This window comes from Eretmochelys imbricata, chromosome 2 (assembly GCF_965152235.1).
Source record: "Eretmochelys imbricata isolate rEreImb1 chromosome 2, rEreImb1.hap1, whole genome shotgun sequence".
In the NCBI taxonomy this organism is placed as follows: domain Eukaryota; kingdom Metazoa; phylum Chordata; order Testudines; family Cheloniidae; genus Eretmochelys; species Eretmochelys imbricata.
The window spans coordinates 254,780,000-254,798,250 of NC_135573.1; the positions used below are offsets into that span (position 1 = coordinate 254,780,000).

General features: G+C 41.1%; 1 protein-coding gene across 1 annotated transcript in view; it reads left to right on the forward strand.

Annotated features, from left to right (window-relative positions):
* The window catches only part of XYLB (xylulokinase), a 142,623-nt gene extending 126,252 nt beyond the window's left edge, over window positions 1-16,371 (forward strand). Inside the window, exons 17-19 of the mRNA XM_077809500.1 lie at window positions 4,455-4,542; window positions 6,794-6,888; window positions 16,147-16,371. Coding sequence (XP_077665626.1) covers window positions 4,455-4,542; window positions 6,794-6,888; window positions 16,147-16,230 — 267 coding nt within the window. The 3' untranslated portion in view covers window positions 16,231-16,371. The remainder of the gene's footprint in view (window positions 1-4,454; window positions 4,543-6,793; window positions 6,889-16,146) is intronic.
* The last annotated feature ends 1,880 nt before the right edge of the window (window positions 16,372-18,251 follow it).

The window sequence follows — 18,251 nt, forward strand, 5'->3', positions numbered from 1 at the left end:
GCCCCAAATATCGGGACTGTCCCTGTAAAATAGGAAAATCTGGTCACCTTCCACGGATTGACTGTTCGTTTTGTTTTAAGCCTGCTGCCTATTAATTTCATTGGGTGACCCCCTGGTTCTTGTGTTATGTGAAGGAATAAATTAACATTTCCTTATTCACTTTCTGCACACCATTCATGGTATAATAACCTCTATCATATCCCCCCTTTGTTATCTCTTTTACAAACTGAATAGTCTTAGTTTTTTAATCTCTCTTCATATGGAAGCTGTTCCATACCCCTAATAATTTCTGTTGCCCTTTTTCTGTAACTTTTTTTTTTTTTTTTGCAACAGTGTTACTCTGACTCACATTCAGCTTGTGATCCATTATGACCCCAAATCACTTTCCGTAGTACTCCTTCCTAGACAGTCATTTTTCATTATGTATGTGTGCAACTGATTGTTCCTTCTTAAGTGGGGTACTTTGCATTTGCCCTTATTGAGGGACCCCATTCATTATGCCCTTCCAGCATGACTGTGAACCACAGATAACTACTCTCTGGGAATGGTTTTCCACCCAGTTATGCACCTACCTTATAGTAGCTTCATCTAGGTTGCATTTCCCTAGTTTGTTATGAGAAGGTCATGTGAGACAGTATCAAAATCCTTATTAAAGTCAAGATTCACCATGTCTGCCGCCCCCTCCCCCTCTCCAATCCACACTGCTTGTTACCCTGTCAAAGAAAGCTTTCAGGTTGGTTTGACACGATTTGTTCTTGACAAATCCATGCTGACTGTTACTTACCACTTTGTCTTCTAGATGTTTGCAAATTGATTGCTTAATTTGTTCCATTATCTTTCTGGGTACAGAAGTTAAGCTGACTGGTCTGTAATTTCCTGGGTTGTCCTTATTTCCCTTTGTATAGATTGGCACTATATTTGCCCTTTTCCAGTCTTCTGGACTCTTTCCTGTCTTCCATGACTTATCTGAGCCATTCATGATTATCTTTGAAATCTTCTCAATCAGCTCCTTGAGTATTCTAGGATGCATTTCATCAGGCCCTGGTGACTTAAAGACATCTAACTTGTCTAAGTAGTTTTTAACTTGTTCTTTTCCTATTTTAGCCTCTGATCCTATCTCATTTTCACTGGCATTCACTATGTTAGACGTCCAATCACCACCAACCTTCTTGGTGAAAACTGAAATAAAGAAGTCACTAAGCACCTCTGCCATTTCCACATTTTCTGTTATTATTTTTCCCTCCTCATTGAGTAACAGGCCTACCTTGTCCTTGGTAGTCTTGTTGCTTCTAATGTATTTGAATGTTTTCTTGTTACCCTTTATATCTCTAGCTAGTTTGATCTTGTTTTGTGCCTTGGCCTTTCTAATTTTGTCCCTACATACTTGTGTTATTTGTTTATATTCATCCTTTGTAATTTGACCTAGTTTCCACTTTTAGTAGGACTCTTTTTTGATTTTTAGATCATTGAAGATCTCCTGGTTAAGCCAGGATGGTCTCTTTCCATACTTCCTATCTTTTCTACACAATGGGATAGTTCACTCTTCTGCCCTTAATAATGTCTCTTTGAAAAACTGCCAACTGTCTTCAGTTGTTTTTCCCCTTAGATTTGCTAGCTCTTCACAGTCTGCTTTGGACTTAAACTATCTGTAGTAATTTAATATCATCTGCAAAATTTGCATTCTCACTGTCTATCCCATTTTGTAGATCATTTATGAATATGCTGAACAGCAGTGGTCCCAATACAGATCCCTGGGGGACACTGCTATTTATCTTTCTCCATTCTGAAAATGGACCATTTATTCCTACCCATTGTTTCCTGCCTTTTAACCAGTTACTGATCCATGAGGGGCCCTTCTGTCTTATTCTATGACTGCTTACTTTGCATAAGAGCCATTGGTGAGAGACCTTGTCAAAGGCTTTCTTAAAGTCCAAAGAAAGCCCGGCAACCCGGGAGCATGGAGAGGGCTCACCGCAGAACACACAGCTCCAAACCTCCCCCAGCCATTAAAATTTTTTTAAAGGGGGAGGGATAGCTCAGTGGTTTGAGCATTGGCCTGCTAACCCCAGGGTTGTGAGTTCAATCCTTGAGGGGGCCGTTTGGGATCTGGGGCAAAAATTGGGGATTGGTCCTGCTTTGAGCAGGGAGTTCGACTAGATGACCTCCTGAGGTCCCTTCTAACCCTGATATTCTATGATTCTATGATAAGTACACTATATCCACTGGATCACTCTTGTCTACATGTTTTGACCCCCTCAAAGAATTCTAATAGATTGGTGGGACATGATTTCCCTTTATAGAAGCTGTGTTGACTCTTCCCTGATAAATCATGTTCATCTATGTGTCTAATAATTCTGGTCATTACTATAGTTTCAACCAATTTGCCTGGTACTGAAGTTAGACTTAGATCAGCCTGTAGTTGCCAAGATCACCTCTGGAACCTTTTTTAAAAATTGATGTCACATTAGCTGTCCTCCAGTCATCTGGTACAGAAGCTGATTTAAGTGATAGGTTACAAACCACAGGTCTGAAATTTCATATTTGAGTTCCATCAGAACTCTTGGGTGAATACCATCTGGTGGCTTAGGCCTGCCTAATTATACTTTGACACTTGATTTGCTAGAATTTATGCCCCTTTCTATTTTCTTGTTTCAAAATATAATCCTTAATGTCTAAACTAGGGAGTTTTTCCTTTTACATCTTTGGCTCTTGATGAATGACTGCATGAAACATGTGGTGATATATTTGTTCTTTATTTTTGACATTGAAAAGTTCTATCGGTTACTTTTGAAGTCACTCATGAGGAAGAAATCACATATTCTAAATGATTTGTTATATATATGAATTTATGAATAAGCTTAAATTTGATTACCAAGCAAAGGATGTCTTGATCAATTTTCCATTTGTCCCCTAAAATAGAGTTTCACGTGATGCTTGATATAGATGGATACTTAGAGATGCTTACTTCACAATGCTACCTGAAGGGAGCACGGCACTGGTTTGGTTTAGATTAAATGTAAAACAAGTTTATTAACAACAGAAGATAGGATTTTAGGTGAGTTCAAGTAAGGGATAGAGTTAAATATGGGTACAAGCAAATAAAAGTGAAAAACACTTTCAAGTGGCTGAGGCTTAACACCAACAAGCTACAGCCTTTATTCAAGGTAGTTTCCTTACCAATCTACCTTCCAGCAAGATGGCTGACCACCATTCAGGTCAGGATCTTCCACAAAGTCCAAAGTGCTTGGTTCCTTTATCTTGTTAGGTGGAAGATAACTTGGGGCTTTTTCCCCCTCTCTTTTATAGTGCAGTGAACCTTTGCAATCGATTCTTCTGAAGGTTATCCTAAAGCAAAGCTCAGTCAAGCTGTGAGGAAGGGACATAGTCTTGCGGTGAAGGAAGCTTCATGCTGGTTTCCTCTGCTGGTGTTTGCTAAAATGCCAATTAATCTGTTTTTCTGCAGTCTCCTCCCCGTGCCGTGATGCTGAGTGATTATCTCCTCCCCTTGTTGCCTTGATAGTTCTGTTTCTTTTTTGTAAATTGCATTTCCATTGTCTCTTAATGCACCTTGGAAGTACCTTCAAGGTGGCAGAACCACATTCCTTTGTCTAGAGTGGGGTAACTTCAGCCCTGCCCAGCAGACACACTTTAAAAACATAATTCACAATATGTTTGTAATTTTGAATTTGTCATCTGTGCATACACCACACAATACTATTAATGATCAGTATGTTATTAGCTTACTATTGATGTCTTACATTATACCTTTTTAAAGTGAATTGATGTACACTGAACTGATCTGGCCAGCTGAAACTCACTACAAGATACCACTTAGCCCTCTGTCCTCTTGCATTGGGATACTGTTAGGATCACATGACTCCTATACCACCCTCCCTGTAGACCCCAGAACAAGGACTATGTTGGGGAGAGAGAGGAGAAGTAGCTGGAATGCTCTGGGCCTCCAGGCTGCTCTAACCGTGGTCATGTCTGAGCAGAGAATTGGGGAGTTGCAGCTGACTCCCTCACTTCTCCCCTCCTTCCTTCTACTTTGCTGAGCATAAACTCGGTGAAGCAGAGAATCTGGCCCCCATTTCTTGGTTCAGGAGTGAACAGATCTGCCCCTTACAAGTCTTGGGGGATGACTCTGAGAACTTGCTGGAGAGATAATAACCGCATACAGAACCTTTGTAATAAAGGAGTGACAACACTGTAAGAAATGTATCTTTATTTCCTGGCCCCGGTCACCTGACTTGAGTCAAGTTTGCCAAAGGTTAGTACTGTGTCACATGAAAAGGGTCAGTACACACTGACCCCTGAGGTAACTGGTACAAAGCCTGCACAAACATTTTGCTATCATGTGCAGGAACCATTTGCTTGCCTCAGCAATTATAAGGAATTACTTATTTGCCCTGTGTTTCACAGTCATATGTAACAGATGCTTTTATACTTCCCAGGTCCTGTCTGATGTGTTTAGCGCACCAGTGTATACTATTGACACTGCCAACTCTGCTTGTTTAGGATGTGCTTACAGAGCAATTCATGGTAAGGCTGTAAAGAAAAGTCCTTTGGTCTACCTGAACATTTAATTTTCATGCACCCAATACCCATGATTAAAGTTTCTGAAAAAAAGTGCAGGGTATATAAAGCATAGTGGACCAGATCCATAGCCCACTGAAGTTAAAGGGAGTATTTCCACTGACATCAGTGGGTTTTGGATCATGCCCAATAAGAATAAAAGTGAATTTTTAGGGTTTCACTCACTCTCACTTCTTGCAGCAGAATTTAGGCTTGGGCTCCCAGTGGCAGATTGTCTGCCTAGAGGGTAACGTAGGGTACAGCAGCACAATCTACAGCAAACTCCTCTCAGACAGGAGTGGGACCTGGACAGATGGCAGGTACATCTCTAGAAGTGGATGAGGTTTGCTGGGAAGGGTGTGCAGCTTTGATGCGCTGATCCTCCACCAACAGATACCCATTTGTTAATTAAAGCTCCCCTCTCCTGACTGAACCCACAGAGGAAGAGAGAAGGAGTTAGAGAAAACCAGCCTAGTAATAAATACTGCCCAAACGGGTGACATTAAAATAAATCTTCTGTGTAAATCTTGGCATTTTTAAATGACAAACCATCTATCAGCATATGCAAGCTGTGCTGTGCTCCACGTTCAAGCTGTGTATGCTTCATGTTGTGAATGCATAAATCTCTTGCTCAGTCATTTCATTTATTGCAGTACATCACCAGTTGTAATGCAACAGCCAAAGTCCCAGAAGTAAAGGTGTTAATTAATTTGCGTATTGATGCAAAAACTTGTATGTTAATGACAGGTTCTCAGAGGTTAAATGATGTTGAATCCCAGGAAGGTGGTCTTCACGTATTTTGGAATGCTTTAATAGCATCATTTCCTGGCTATTTTACTGTTAAACAAGTTCAAAGCTGTGGGCCAAGTCCTTACTCAGGCAAAATTCCCATAGGCCTCAATTAGACATTTTAGCAATGGACAGCCTCTGTCCAGGTTCATGCAGGGTCATAACATTGAGACAGAAGCATGGTGAAGACAGTGCTGATCATCACAAAAGCATCCAGGTTTCATTTTCAGAAGAAAATTCTGCGTTCAGCTACATGGTACACCCACATTGACTGCACTCACAGGTCTGAAGACAAAGCAGAAACTCTGTGCAGCAGAGAACCGGAGTCAGTAATTTTAACACACAAAATATGCTTCCACTACTTTGTTTCCAAAGAAGATGCAATGTTGCCATCAGCAAAGCATTTAGGAGAGTGGAAATAGCAGCACCAGACTATCAGTAGGAGTGAAGTATGCTGAGAACATTTTTACACTTTTTAGGGACCAAATCCTTCCTCTGTTTTACTCAGAATGTGCCTTATACTTCAAAATCATCCTGAACTTTTCCCGTACATGCTGGATTCTCTGCCCTTGAATATAGCTTGAGGTGACAACTTCCATTAAGATTTATGCAGATATTTCATATGGCCAGAAGATGGGGATTCCCTCTGTCAGTATGGTATATGAAATCTTTGCTCAGGTATGCTGCTGCCCAACCCCCCCCCGGGCATGCTGTGTGTTTTTTTTCAGTGGCATTTTTGATTGATGCTGTTCAGCTGGCTCACTCCTCTGGCTGAGCAGAGGAATTGTGTAAAAATGAAGACTTGCTAATATAAATGAAATATTGATGATAAGGGCCCCTTAACAACATTACAATTTATAATCTACAAATACAGTATTCCATGGTTAGTCTAGGTTGTTTGGCAGGAATAACAAAGAATACCTGAAACGCTGTAGCTTATTGTGCAAGGGAGAATGCTGTAGTAATGGGATTCCCTCTGACTGTTCAGCTGCCTTATATATCATCATAGTTTAATGAGTATTTGTAGTACATATTTTCTTAATACGGTTTTCACATCTCATCCTTATCTTTCTTGCTGTGCTTTTTATTTTGGTTACACTTTGTCCTTGGATTTCTTGCTTCTGCAAATTTTCACTGCGGCTTACTGTATTATTGGTGTCTATAAATGATTACTGATATTTTTTGAAACTGCATTTCTGCTGCTATTCCACCATAAGGTACAAATTGAATGATTGACAAAAACTCAATCTCAGAGTCCCCACTTTCCAGATTAGTGCATTGGAATCTAAGACCTTTGCCATTTATCCTTCACTTTTGAATGCTGACCTGGTGATGGAGGATCAATATAATGTATTAATTTGCCAGTGAGTCGAGGCACATCCCTCATCTTGTTTTTGAGCTTTGATCAGTATTGTGATTCTCTCTGCAGGGCTTGTGGCAGAAACAAGTGTGTCCTTGGTAGATGTAGTGAAATTAGCACCAGAACCTAGATTAGTTGTTACACCAACCACTGGGGCAGACCAGGTGAGTAGCTTTGGAATTTCAGCATTTTCAATTTTATTTCATTTTATTTTCTGTATGTTTTAAAAATGGTTTGTTTGTTGGTTTGTTTGTTTGTTTGTTTGTTTTTTGCAAATAAAATGGATGTATTTGTAACTTGGGAGGCACTAGGATTGATTTGAGGAAATCTCTGTTCTTGTAATGATACAATATCTGAGTGATCACAATATTCAGACCCATAAAAGAGTAAATTTCCCCAATCAGATACATGCAGAGATGAAAAACTGTCATCTTTCAAGGATAGAAAGTGTTATAACTTGGGTTTAATGCCTGTGCTGGTCATTTGGGTTCTGACTGGTAATATTGACAAAGTAGTCTTTACTTCCAGCAAAGTGCTAGTTGGAAAAATGTTAATGAAGTTATTTTCTCTGTTTAGAAAACATCAGAAATATCCCTGCCTGCCTGATTCTTAATATTGATCAGCAATCATTTATGAAAGGCACACACATCTTCACTGATAACTTCCAGTCTGAACAGCCAAATGGTCGCTAATTAGAAATAATGCTTACTAGAACCAGTTTTCACTACATACATACACATCCTCTAAAGTTCTACAATTCTCCCAAAACAAGAAACTTGTGTTTTGTGGGACCACGTGGCTAAACAACCAATTAGGCGACAGAGCCACATAGTTCATGTAAACCAAGGAAAGAACTTGTCTTGGGACTTCCAATTTCCCATTAAAGGCAATTTGTTACCATTTGGAGTTCCATAAGACTGTAGCTCTATTACAGCTTTTTACATATAACTTAATATCATGCAATAAATGAACAGTATAATGCAGCAAGAATACTGTGCAATAGTAACTTAGTTGTAGCTGTCTAGGATCTAAATACCTTCTACTTCCACTAACTTTAATTATGTACAGATTTCTTCTACATTAATTTAGTCTGTTGGCATGTTGCATAATACGTTGGATGCAGCATGTCACTGCCTCAGTGGGTCACAGCTGAGAATGCCATATTCAGGACAAGCTGTTGAGAAATAGGGCAGACTCACTCCAAATTGATGGTTATTCTATCATTAGATTATACCAAGCCAGTAACAAAAGTAAACTTCTGTCTCACCACACTGGTTAACAGGAAGTAAGAAATGCAGTCTCCTTCGGCATCCCAGCCCTTATCTCACCTCCCAGACACTGGACTCTGAGGAGTGGTTATTGAAAACCAATTTCATCACATATAAGGTCCTTCTAATCTCAAGAGATCAGCCACTTAGTGAGGTCAATACATAACTCAGATTTTATCCAATAATCATCATGCTGCTGCCAGTCTTCTAGTAACTAAAATATAAAGCTTTATTAATTAAAAAAGAGCGTTATAATGGTGAATAGATCATATACATACAATAGTGGCAATGTTTTTATATCTGGTTTGTAGCAGTGATATTACAGATTGCTGGCTTGTAAAGTCTCCCTGGTAACTTCCAAAGTATTGGAAGGTCCTCAGTCCATAGTTCAGTATGCTCCTTTTAGTTGTAAATGCACAGTCCAGAGAATCAGAGCAGGAAAGAGACAAAATGGATGTTTTATACCCTTGACCATGGGCCTGAAAATTTTCTATTTCAATCAAAGTTCATAGCCCAGTTTGTGGAAAGTTACTGGCACAAGATGGAGTCAAGGTTCACATGAGCAGATCTCATGTCCTTTCATGGCTTGCTGATTTACAGATGGTAGCTGAGGCTGAGGCATCTGTAGGAAGAGATATCTTGGTGGAATGAGTTTTTTCTGTGGCCCATTGCAACAGTTAAGTGTCTTTAATGGGTCATCAATGCAAAGCTGTCTGGCTTCATTGTAGATTTTACCTGGTGGGTTTTACCCAGGAATACAGCATATATGTATGCCAGTACATAGTCAATATTTATAACTTCAGAAAAAAAGATACATGCATATAATTGGATAATCAGACTTAGCAAATCATAACTTTTCCATTGACACCTTACATGACATACTGTGTACAAGATTTGTTGCAGTGGCAATATCAAGTTTATGAATGGTCATACTTCAGTCATAGAACATCACACACCATAACTGCAGACATAAAGGCTTTTAAGCTTTTATGTAAACTCTTGGAAACTGCCAAAATTACTAGCTTCCAGCTAAAAGGGTATTGGAGGACCAGACATCAGCAACAGTAATAATGGAAATGATTATGCTACATAGTGGCACACTACATACCAGCATATTATTTAATTATTACAGAACTGGAAAATCTTAGTGATCAAACAAGTCCTGATCAGAAATATTAAGCCAGTCAATTTAAAATCAGATGATCTGATCTCATTTGCTCAACTTTGTGATACCTGTTTCCCCTTGTTTTAAAAGATCTGTGTTCTGGTTTTTATAATCCGAGCTGCCAGGAGATATGGGAAGGGTGGAGAAACACTCTGCCCCAGTAGCAGTCCACAGTGACATCTGACTCAGCCACAATGTCTCTGGAAGGAGTGAGGGACATGGTACCAGTCGGAGTTGCGACACCCTTTGAAAGTGTGTAATATGTGCTCCCTGTGGAGTTTGTCTCTGCTGGCTTCTGTGGAATGGTGAACCACTGGTTCACTTCTTTTGGGCTGTCTAGTGCTCTTCTAGTTTCCGCTTGCAAAGGTGTGCAAGGGAGGGTGAGATCCTTGTTTCCGTGCAGGGGTAGACACTGCCTGGCTCAAAGTATCAACAGTGAATTCTTTTGTCTTTTACGTTTTACTGGCATACAATGTCTGACAACTAAAAGAATAATTGTCTCTGTCTCCATACTTTTCTCCTCCTTTCTCACTTGGTTAGACCTGGCTATCATTGCACATCTTTTTATTGGTCTTAAATGATATCGAGGCAGTGAATTATTGCTCCTGTTGAAACGGAGTCATTAAAGAGACCATAGCAGCTAAACAACAAGCTGAGGAATGACCATTTCTGCACCCCCATTTAGCATGCCAGCTGCATCCCATTAAAAGCAGTTTCTTTCCATTATAAATTCCACTCAATTTTTTATCTCCTGTTCTATAATTCTACAGTTGATAGTGGATTCCTTGGCTAGTTTCATGGCTGTGAAACTGCAGAAAGCCAGAGGGCCTGTCAGTAATACAGTGGGTTAGCATGAACAGTGCATTGAAAATTCATAATGTGATGAGTCAGTTTGGTTCTGTTTTTTACAGGGCTGCATCTCCCTGTTGATCCAGTTTCATTCTGTTGTGTTTAGTGGCTTTCGCTTAAATGATGGTTCTTTTTATAAACTTCAAAGTCATCCTGAGGTTAAGCTCTGTCTTGCTGAGGAGCTCTTGTAGAGCAGCTTTGCTAACCAATGTGAAGTTGCCCATATCACTTTTGGACTGCAAGAGCCAGATCTTCGCAGTGTAGGGAAAGCGGGTCATAGCTAGGGAATCTACTCTGGTTTCCTTCTTTTGCCAGTATAGGTTGGAAGCAACAAGGACCAGATCACTAGAGGGGGGAAAGCCTGTTTCTGACTGCAATAAAACATTACAGCTTGCTATATTTGAATCCTGAATATGAAGGTCTATAAGTACAATAGAATTTCAAGAATCAAAAGTACAACTTTTTTCCTAATATGTTCTTTATTATTGTAGGGTCAGATTTGGCCTAGTGCCCCATGTGGATGTGAAGGATGTGGGGAGGGTGCATGGAACCACTTTCCTTTTGTGCTTCCGTGCAGGGGCTTAGGACCATCACCAGTCCTTGCACTCACTTGCCAGCCGTCCCAAAGAGGGGGAGGGGCAGGGACGAGCATGGGCCCTCAACTTGCCTATCCCTCAGCAATGACTTGCAGCCATACTGAGAGCAATAGCTGTGCCCCCCTTCACATTGGGGAACATGATGCCTTCCATAGTTCCTGTTGGGGCAAGGAACTGGGATTGTGCAGGAAAGGCACAATAGAGCTCCAGACACTGAAGTTTCCTAGACTGCAGCCTGACAGAACCACTAGGCATGACAGAAATAACTGGGAGACCTTATAACAATATGTATATGCTAACTGACAGTAAGAAACCATTATTACAGCATTAAAATGCAGCTCAGTTTTAGAAGTCTATTAAAAACAGAGATGCTTGGCTTATTGGCTAATTAAGCAAAAAGGCATGAGAAAGAATATGATTATCTGGAGATAATCCCATCTCTCGTGTTACAAGGCATGTACCTATGCAATGGTATAAGATTTGGTTTAGTGCTGTTATATAGGATTTTGTGTAGGGAAGGTGCAGGGAAGTGCCTATGCATCCTTAAGTGCATAGGTTTTAATTACATCTATTTAATTCATAAATTTTGCATTGATATAGTCAGCATTGGCTTATATAATACATGAGAGGTGTGTGACAAGGGGGCTGTTTGTATTGTTGACTTTATTAATGTTAGTAGTAGTCTAGTTAGTAGTATTCAGACAGCAAGTATGAAAAATTGGGGCAGAGTGTGGGGAGTAATAGGTGCCCATATAAGAAAAAGCCCCAAATATCAGGACTGTCCCTATAAAATCGGGACAACTGGTCACCCTAAGTAGTACCCAGGGACTGGGTCAGGGCTCCACTGTACAAACAATTGATAAGACGATAGTCCCTGCCCTAGAGAGTTCACAATCTAGGTTTGTAACAGGATACAACAGACGGATGGAAACGAAGGACAAGGTAATACTGATGTGAGCACTTCTTGCATGGAAGGTAGTAGTCTCAGTCTAGGTTAGATTGTATTTTGTTTTAACAATTTGTTATCTTTTGTTTTCTTATTTACGTGCTGAGCCCTGGTAATGTGTGAGATTGGTCAGTAATATATTGATGACAGTTACGTTATAGGCAATTACAAGCTTCATATTATAACACACATAATTACTTTTTTAAAATATCACTCTTTGATACGTTACTTTTTGAGGGTATTACAAAGAGGAAATTTATGTTCCTGAGCTTTTGTGCATCATTGAGTGTTCTTTATTCCATGTGGACATCAATTATAAAAATAAATCCATATAATTGCCTCTGGAAAAATACTCCTGAAATCTCTAAGGAGGAGTTATCCAAGGTAATGTCAATGGAAACCAGCTACTATGATTTTTTGTCTGTAGTGGTTTCTCAGTTTTCATTTGAACCAGGCAATATATTTAGCTGTGTTCTTTCCTAAATCACATTCATCTCTGGAGGAGCAGCATCTCCATATTTTAGATGTGAGACATTGTCTAAACTTCTACCTGGATAGAACTGAACCTTTTCATGCATCGACTTGTCTGTGTGTGTTATATGCAGATGTATGAACGGACAAGCAGTCTGTTCCCTGGGTGGATAACATCTTGTATCAAGACTGCATATGAAAGAGCTTCAACCATGCCTCCTCAGTGGGTGCAAACTCATTCTACAAGAGTGCAAGCTATGTCAGTAGGGTTCCTCAGTGTCATCTCAATATTGGACATTTGCAGGCCTGCCACCTGGTTGTTGATACATATGTTTACGAACCATGATGCCATTACTGCATTTTCCAGAGCGGATGCAAATGTAGGTAGTGCAGTCCTGCAATCTTTGTTTAGATAGACTCCAAGCCCCGCCTCCTGGGGTGGGTACTGCTTGTGAGTTACCTAAGTGGAATACATGGCTGCGTCTACTTGAAGTAGAAGAAATGGTTACTTATTGTCACTGTGGTTCTTTGAGTTGCAGCTGTGTATTCCACAACCCACCCTCTGTCCCCTCTGCATTGGAGTCTCGTTTCCAGGTGTTCTGGGTGAAGGAGCTGAGGGGTGTTGGGTAGTGCTGCCTCGTATTGCTGGAGAGGGGCCATGAGAACAAAGTGCCATTTCCGCCTCCTACGGATACTGCTAAGCAAAATTCTCTGGCTCTGGTGTGCTGGGCACACACACACACCCAAGTGGAATACACATCTGCATCACATCTTGAAGAACCACAGTTACAATAAGTAACTGTTTCTTACACCATTTGAAGTTCTGATTCACCGTGTGTGTGTTTGCATATAAAATACCAATCACTACAGCCTGCAGTAATAGGGGGCCATGCTGTGCCACTAGTATTTAAACAGAACTCCCCAATGAAGTCAAAAAAGGGGGTAAGAAGAACATATATAGTTCACAGACTTTGTGCTGGGCCTCTGCACAGGGGGGTGAATTTCACCCAAGTTGTACGGAAATAAAGTAGGAGGGATGGTCTTGATTTTTCCCATGTGCATGCAGTATATATTACAGCACTCATTCACACTGATGGCTGGGAGACCCACTGCAGGTGCCTGGATTTTGCAAATTGGCAAGTTAAGTGTTCAAGGCTAATAAAATAGTCAAGGACACTTATCAGTTGACGTGGCTGTTCATTGATTTTGACGCTTTTTAATTTAGAGTGATGTATTCACAATACTACTTCATATTGTGCTAGTAAACGTGCAGTAGTATATATTGTAAAAATGTCATGTAGTAATATGAGAACGTTATCTTAGAAATACAGCAGTCTTAGCAATATAGCGCTCTGCTATTAAATCTTTGCTGAGGAGTCTGGTAAAGCAGCCAGGGTTTATCAAGTTTACAGGTTAGCAAGGCAAGAATTAGTGAGGCATAACTATAGATGTTTCAGTAAATGAAGGATCTATTTTTGTCTGACATATTGATGCTCCTAATACAGCCCATGAGTGTTTGCTCAGTATTTTGTTTACTCTTCTATATATATATTTAAGAAAAATAGGAGCAATAGCATTCTTCAGGATGTGTAATGGCAATTCCGGTATTTCACAGGTACTGACAGCACTTTGGCACACAACACACCTAAGGCATTCATGTAGTTAGTTAAAATCATATGCTCTGTGATGTGCTATGGGGAGTGTTCAGAAAGTTTCTAGCCTGGCAAAGAGAGTCATAATTTGCATTTGTTTATTTTTCAGTATAGTCCCCCATGACATCAATGCACTTGGTCCAGTGCAGCTGTAGAATAGACAGCTGCAGTTTGGCTATGCTTGTCTAATAGAAGTCCTTGTCTTGCATGCCCAGAAACTCCTCAGTTTCTATGATCACCTCATTATTATCACTGCAACTCTTTCTCCAAAGGTCTTCCTTCAACTTGGGGAACAGGCAGAAATCTGAAGGAGCCAAATATGTTGAATAGGCTGGACGGGGAAGCAGCTGAAAGCCACATTTGGCTGCTGTGGTCATTACGGTCTGGGATGTGTGCGGTGATGCACTGTCCTGGAGAAGCAAAAAGTTTCCTGGAAATGTATCACACTCTTTTCTGATCAGTGCTGAATATTCTGGGCACCCATTTTACTGAAACCTTTCTCAGGCCCAAGTCTTCACGGTGGCTGGCATGCACTGACCCACTACAGATGCCCAGTGTCTCAGCTATGTGCCTGACTGTTCATCTTATGTCATTCATCATCATCCTGTGGACTGCATCAACTTTTTCTGGTATTCTGGCCTCTCTAGGGCATCCTGACCTTGGCTCATCCTCAGTGCTGATTCCCTCTTGCTTAAATTCAACAATTCATCAGCCTAGCTTTTTTACTGTGGCATATGAGCATCATTCCCCAGTGTTGCAATCATGTCCTCAGGGATTTTCTTTGGACTCAAGCCTTATAGAGGTACTTGATCACCTCTGTGACTTCATTCTTCTCCATTTTTCAAATCTTCGGTGCTTACTCACTTCAACACATCCTTGTACAAGTTCTGCATGGGGAAAAATGTCTGCTAACAAAGAAACACAAAATATCAGTACTTTGGTCTGTGAAATATATTGGGCCCTACTGTATAATTAAATAGGTCAGGCTAGATGCTTTCTGAATGACTCTCATCATAACAGTACTCTGCAGTTTCATGTCCTTTTTGTCAGTAGATCTCTATCTCCATTTTACAGACAGAAGAAATTGAGGCACAAAGATTAAACAAGTTGTCCAAGGTCATACAGTCAGTCAGAGTAGAGGTAGGAGTATAACTTAGGTCTCCTGTCTCCTAGTCTGAGCTCTATCACTGGAAGAGAGTGTTTAAAAACGTTAAAATTTATTAGCTACCATGTATTAAAACACCTATTTTCATGTACTTGACAGGGCTTCAGTGAAGTGTACAATGTATATTCTCACATACCATAGATATATTGTATACTTACCTTGTATATTCCTTAGACTTTCACCTGATATTTTTAATTTAGTATAGAAATTTGTTTTAACTGCTGTTAACAGCTTATTAGTGATGGGTAGAATTAATCAAAGCATACTCCTCTGTTGCTGAATTTGTCCAATAATTCCATTCTTTAGTCAACAATTCTTGACTAAATTCCAGGAACAAAAAGAGAATTTCAATTTGAAACAATTATTCAGGGAGAAGGGGATTCAGAAACTGAAGATTTTGAAATGAATGGAAACACAAGGTCAGAACACCATCACTTTTTTTTGTAGGATGTTAGGTGATAACATCCTACAAAAACTATAAATGTGTTCTCTTGTGAGAAGATGTGATTATATTGGGAGATTGTATTTTATTCCAGTTGAGTGTGTATTAAACACCTATGCCATGAGGTACTGTACTTTTAACTGAATAAAGGGCAGTTCTGCTTTTCTGTACTCTCACAAAGCCTATACTTCTACTCATGAAAAACTCAGGGTGAAGCCATTTAGAATTTTGTCTGAGTAAGGATTGCAGACTGGAGTCCTTATTTGGGAAACACTGACATTCACTTAAATACTGGGTCTTACTTACTGGTTACTACGGATAAGGGTTTCCAGTTATTGGGCCTGATTTATTATGGCTTTATGGTATTCTCCCTTAGTGCCAGCAGGCAGGCATAACACCGCCCTGCTGGTGAATAGCATCAGTGCAGGGAGCATGTAGGCCGGAGAGGTTGAGGATGATGCAGTTATTATTAATACTGGGGGAGATGAGGAAGGCCGGGACAAGAGTTTTGGCTGTGTGGCTAGGAAGACCAGGCTGGGTTTTAGAAATGTTACAGAGAAGGATGTGTCAAATTGCGAGAAAACAGTGATTTTAATAGAGATGACTGCTTACTTCCCCTTGACGTAATGAATTATGCTCATCACAAGAACACTGAACTAACGTACACTGTCTGAGAGTGTCAAAATTAAAGCTGTAAAAGAACTGTTAGCAAGGGCTATTAAAAACAGAATGAAGAATAGCAGTGCATGTTCTTGAGGACATTTCTAAAAGACTCCTAACACTCTGGTTGGTTCTGGGGGTGGTTTGAAATGCAAAATTTTAAAATCCATGTTTTAAACATACACATGTAACTTTCCCTTTCTTTTAGCTCTACCAGCCCCTTCTGAAAAGATATGCAGAGCTTGAACAAAAGGTTCTCTACAGTCCAGTCTCCTCTCATCTGGCTAAATAGCAAGAAAAAGAAAAATCTAACACTAGCCCAAGGAATTGACTGCCAGGGTGAAGATCAGAAGAAAGTTGACAGAATTTACTGCAGTTGTTTAAGGCATTCTTCGTATTTTGTGCCCAAAACAAGGTCTAATACATATTAAAATGTTTTTTTAAAAAGGTGTTTCTGGAAAAGTTGTTGAAAGATTGAAATCTTACTTAAACCACTCAAGTGTTTTTTTGTGTCCACAGCATCATTTTTTTTCTCAGATCCTTTTCAGCATTGTAATTGGTATTTTGTAATAGCTGGGTAACAATAGTCAGGTTAATTCTATCTATCCATTTACCCATGTCTTTCTCTGTCTACGTGTCTGTCTCTATCTATATGTCTACCATGTCTGTCTGTCTGTCTGTATCGTATCTATTATATCTGTCTGTTATATCCATTTATCTGTCATAACTATCTTTCTATAAGTCTCTAATCTGTCTGTTTTTTATACCATGTTATACCATGTTTATTATGGTGCTGCCTTACAGAAATTACGTAAAGTCCACAAAAATCTAAGCACCATTGATTTTGGATTCTCTTTCCTTAACATACAGGTATTTTATGAAGCTGCTAGATTATTCTAAAACAGAAGGTGGTGTATGAATATCCAGGGAATTATGTTCCTCTGAAAGCAGTTATTAATATTAAAGAGAGTACTTCTTAATTTTCCCTTCTTCAGTCCCAGTGATGTTCTGCCCGCACCCTGGACAGAGCAGTGCTGTGACCCGGGGAGCAAGAGACCATCCTGGCTGGCTGCTGGGGTTTTCAGGCTGAGGGCCTGAGGCAAGGGTAAAGAGGATGCTGGGGCCACAAGGAAGTGGCCAGACAATTTGCTGTAGTTGGCACTAGGCGAAGTGGCTGAATAGCAGACTACAGGTCCCTGACAGTGGGGGAGCACAGTGTGTGGCCCGGCCAGAAGACTGTGTCACTGAAGAGGACACCACGGTCCTTGGAGAGATGTGGGTCCTAGAGCAGGACTGACAGCAGCGAGGCACCACATGAAGAGGGCGTATTAACATGCAGAGCTAATCCCCAAGACAGCCAGCAGGAGGTGCCAGAATGGTCAGTGAACCCTGTTACACTTAGGCAGACGCCAGCATGGAAAATTTCAGCCCAAGTGGTTAAAGTTTGGCAAAGTTAGCAGCAACTGGAAACAGGATCTTATAAATAAGGCCCTGTGTAAATAATGATTTCACAGACTGCGCAGGAGTTGTGAAATTGGTCCAATACTGTGATGTTTGCAATAGTGGGGAGGTGGAAGTAGGAATGTCTGTTTCTGCCTCCCCGCTGTTGGAAAAATCACAGTATTGGGCTAATTCTGCTGCTCCGGGGGGTGAGGATGTCTCACCACATGGCACCAACCATCCAGCCCAGGCTGCTGCCACTGCTGTCCAGCCAACTGGCAGGGAGAGGGGGGCAGTGCTGACAATGTGCTGCAATTCGGAGGCCCAGCCCAGCCCACCCCACAGGAGGCCCAGGGGAGACATTGCAGGAGCTGAGATGAGGATCTGTGGCTTGGAGCATGAGCATGGGTGAGAGGGGCCCTGCCCTGGTGTGGGAATTAGGGTGGGGGGATTAGGGTTGGGGGCTGGAACCTGGAAAACCCCGATTTTCCTGCAGGGCCCTCGGGGGCCACTGTGCGGTGGTCCAGGCCTGGGCTCCTAATGGCTGCGTGTTGTCAGCACCAACCCCCTTTCCCCACTGGCTGGTCGGACCAGGAAGCCGCAGCAGCCTGGCTGACGGTGAGATGCACCCCACTTGCCCCGCCCTCTCCCTGGGACAGGACTGGCCTGCTACCTACCTGGTCCCCTCTGAGATTGGAGCAGCCCACTAACCCCCCACAAGCAGCCATGGCCTCAGCAGGGAGGCGCGAGCTGATATGCCTGGTTTCACCTCCCAGCTACTGGAAAAGGTTGCAGTAGTGAGGGGTGGGAGTGGGGTCTTGGTGGCTGTGGCTATCCTGTGAAAGTCCAATGCCTGGGCTCTGGCTGTGACGT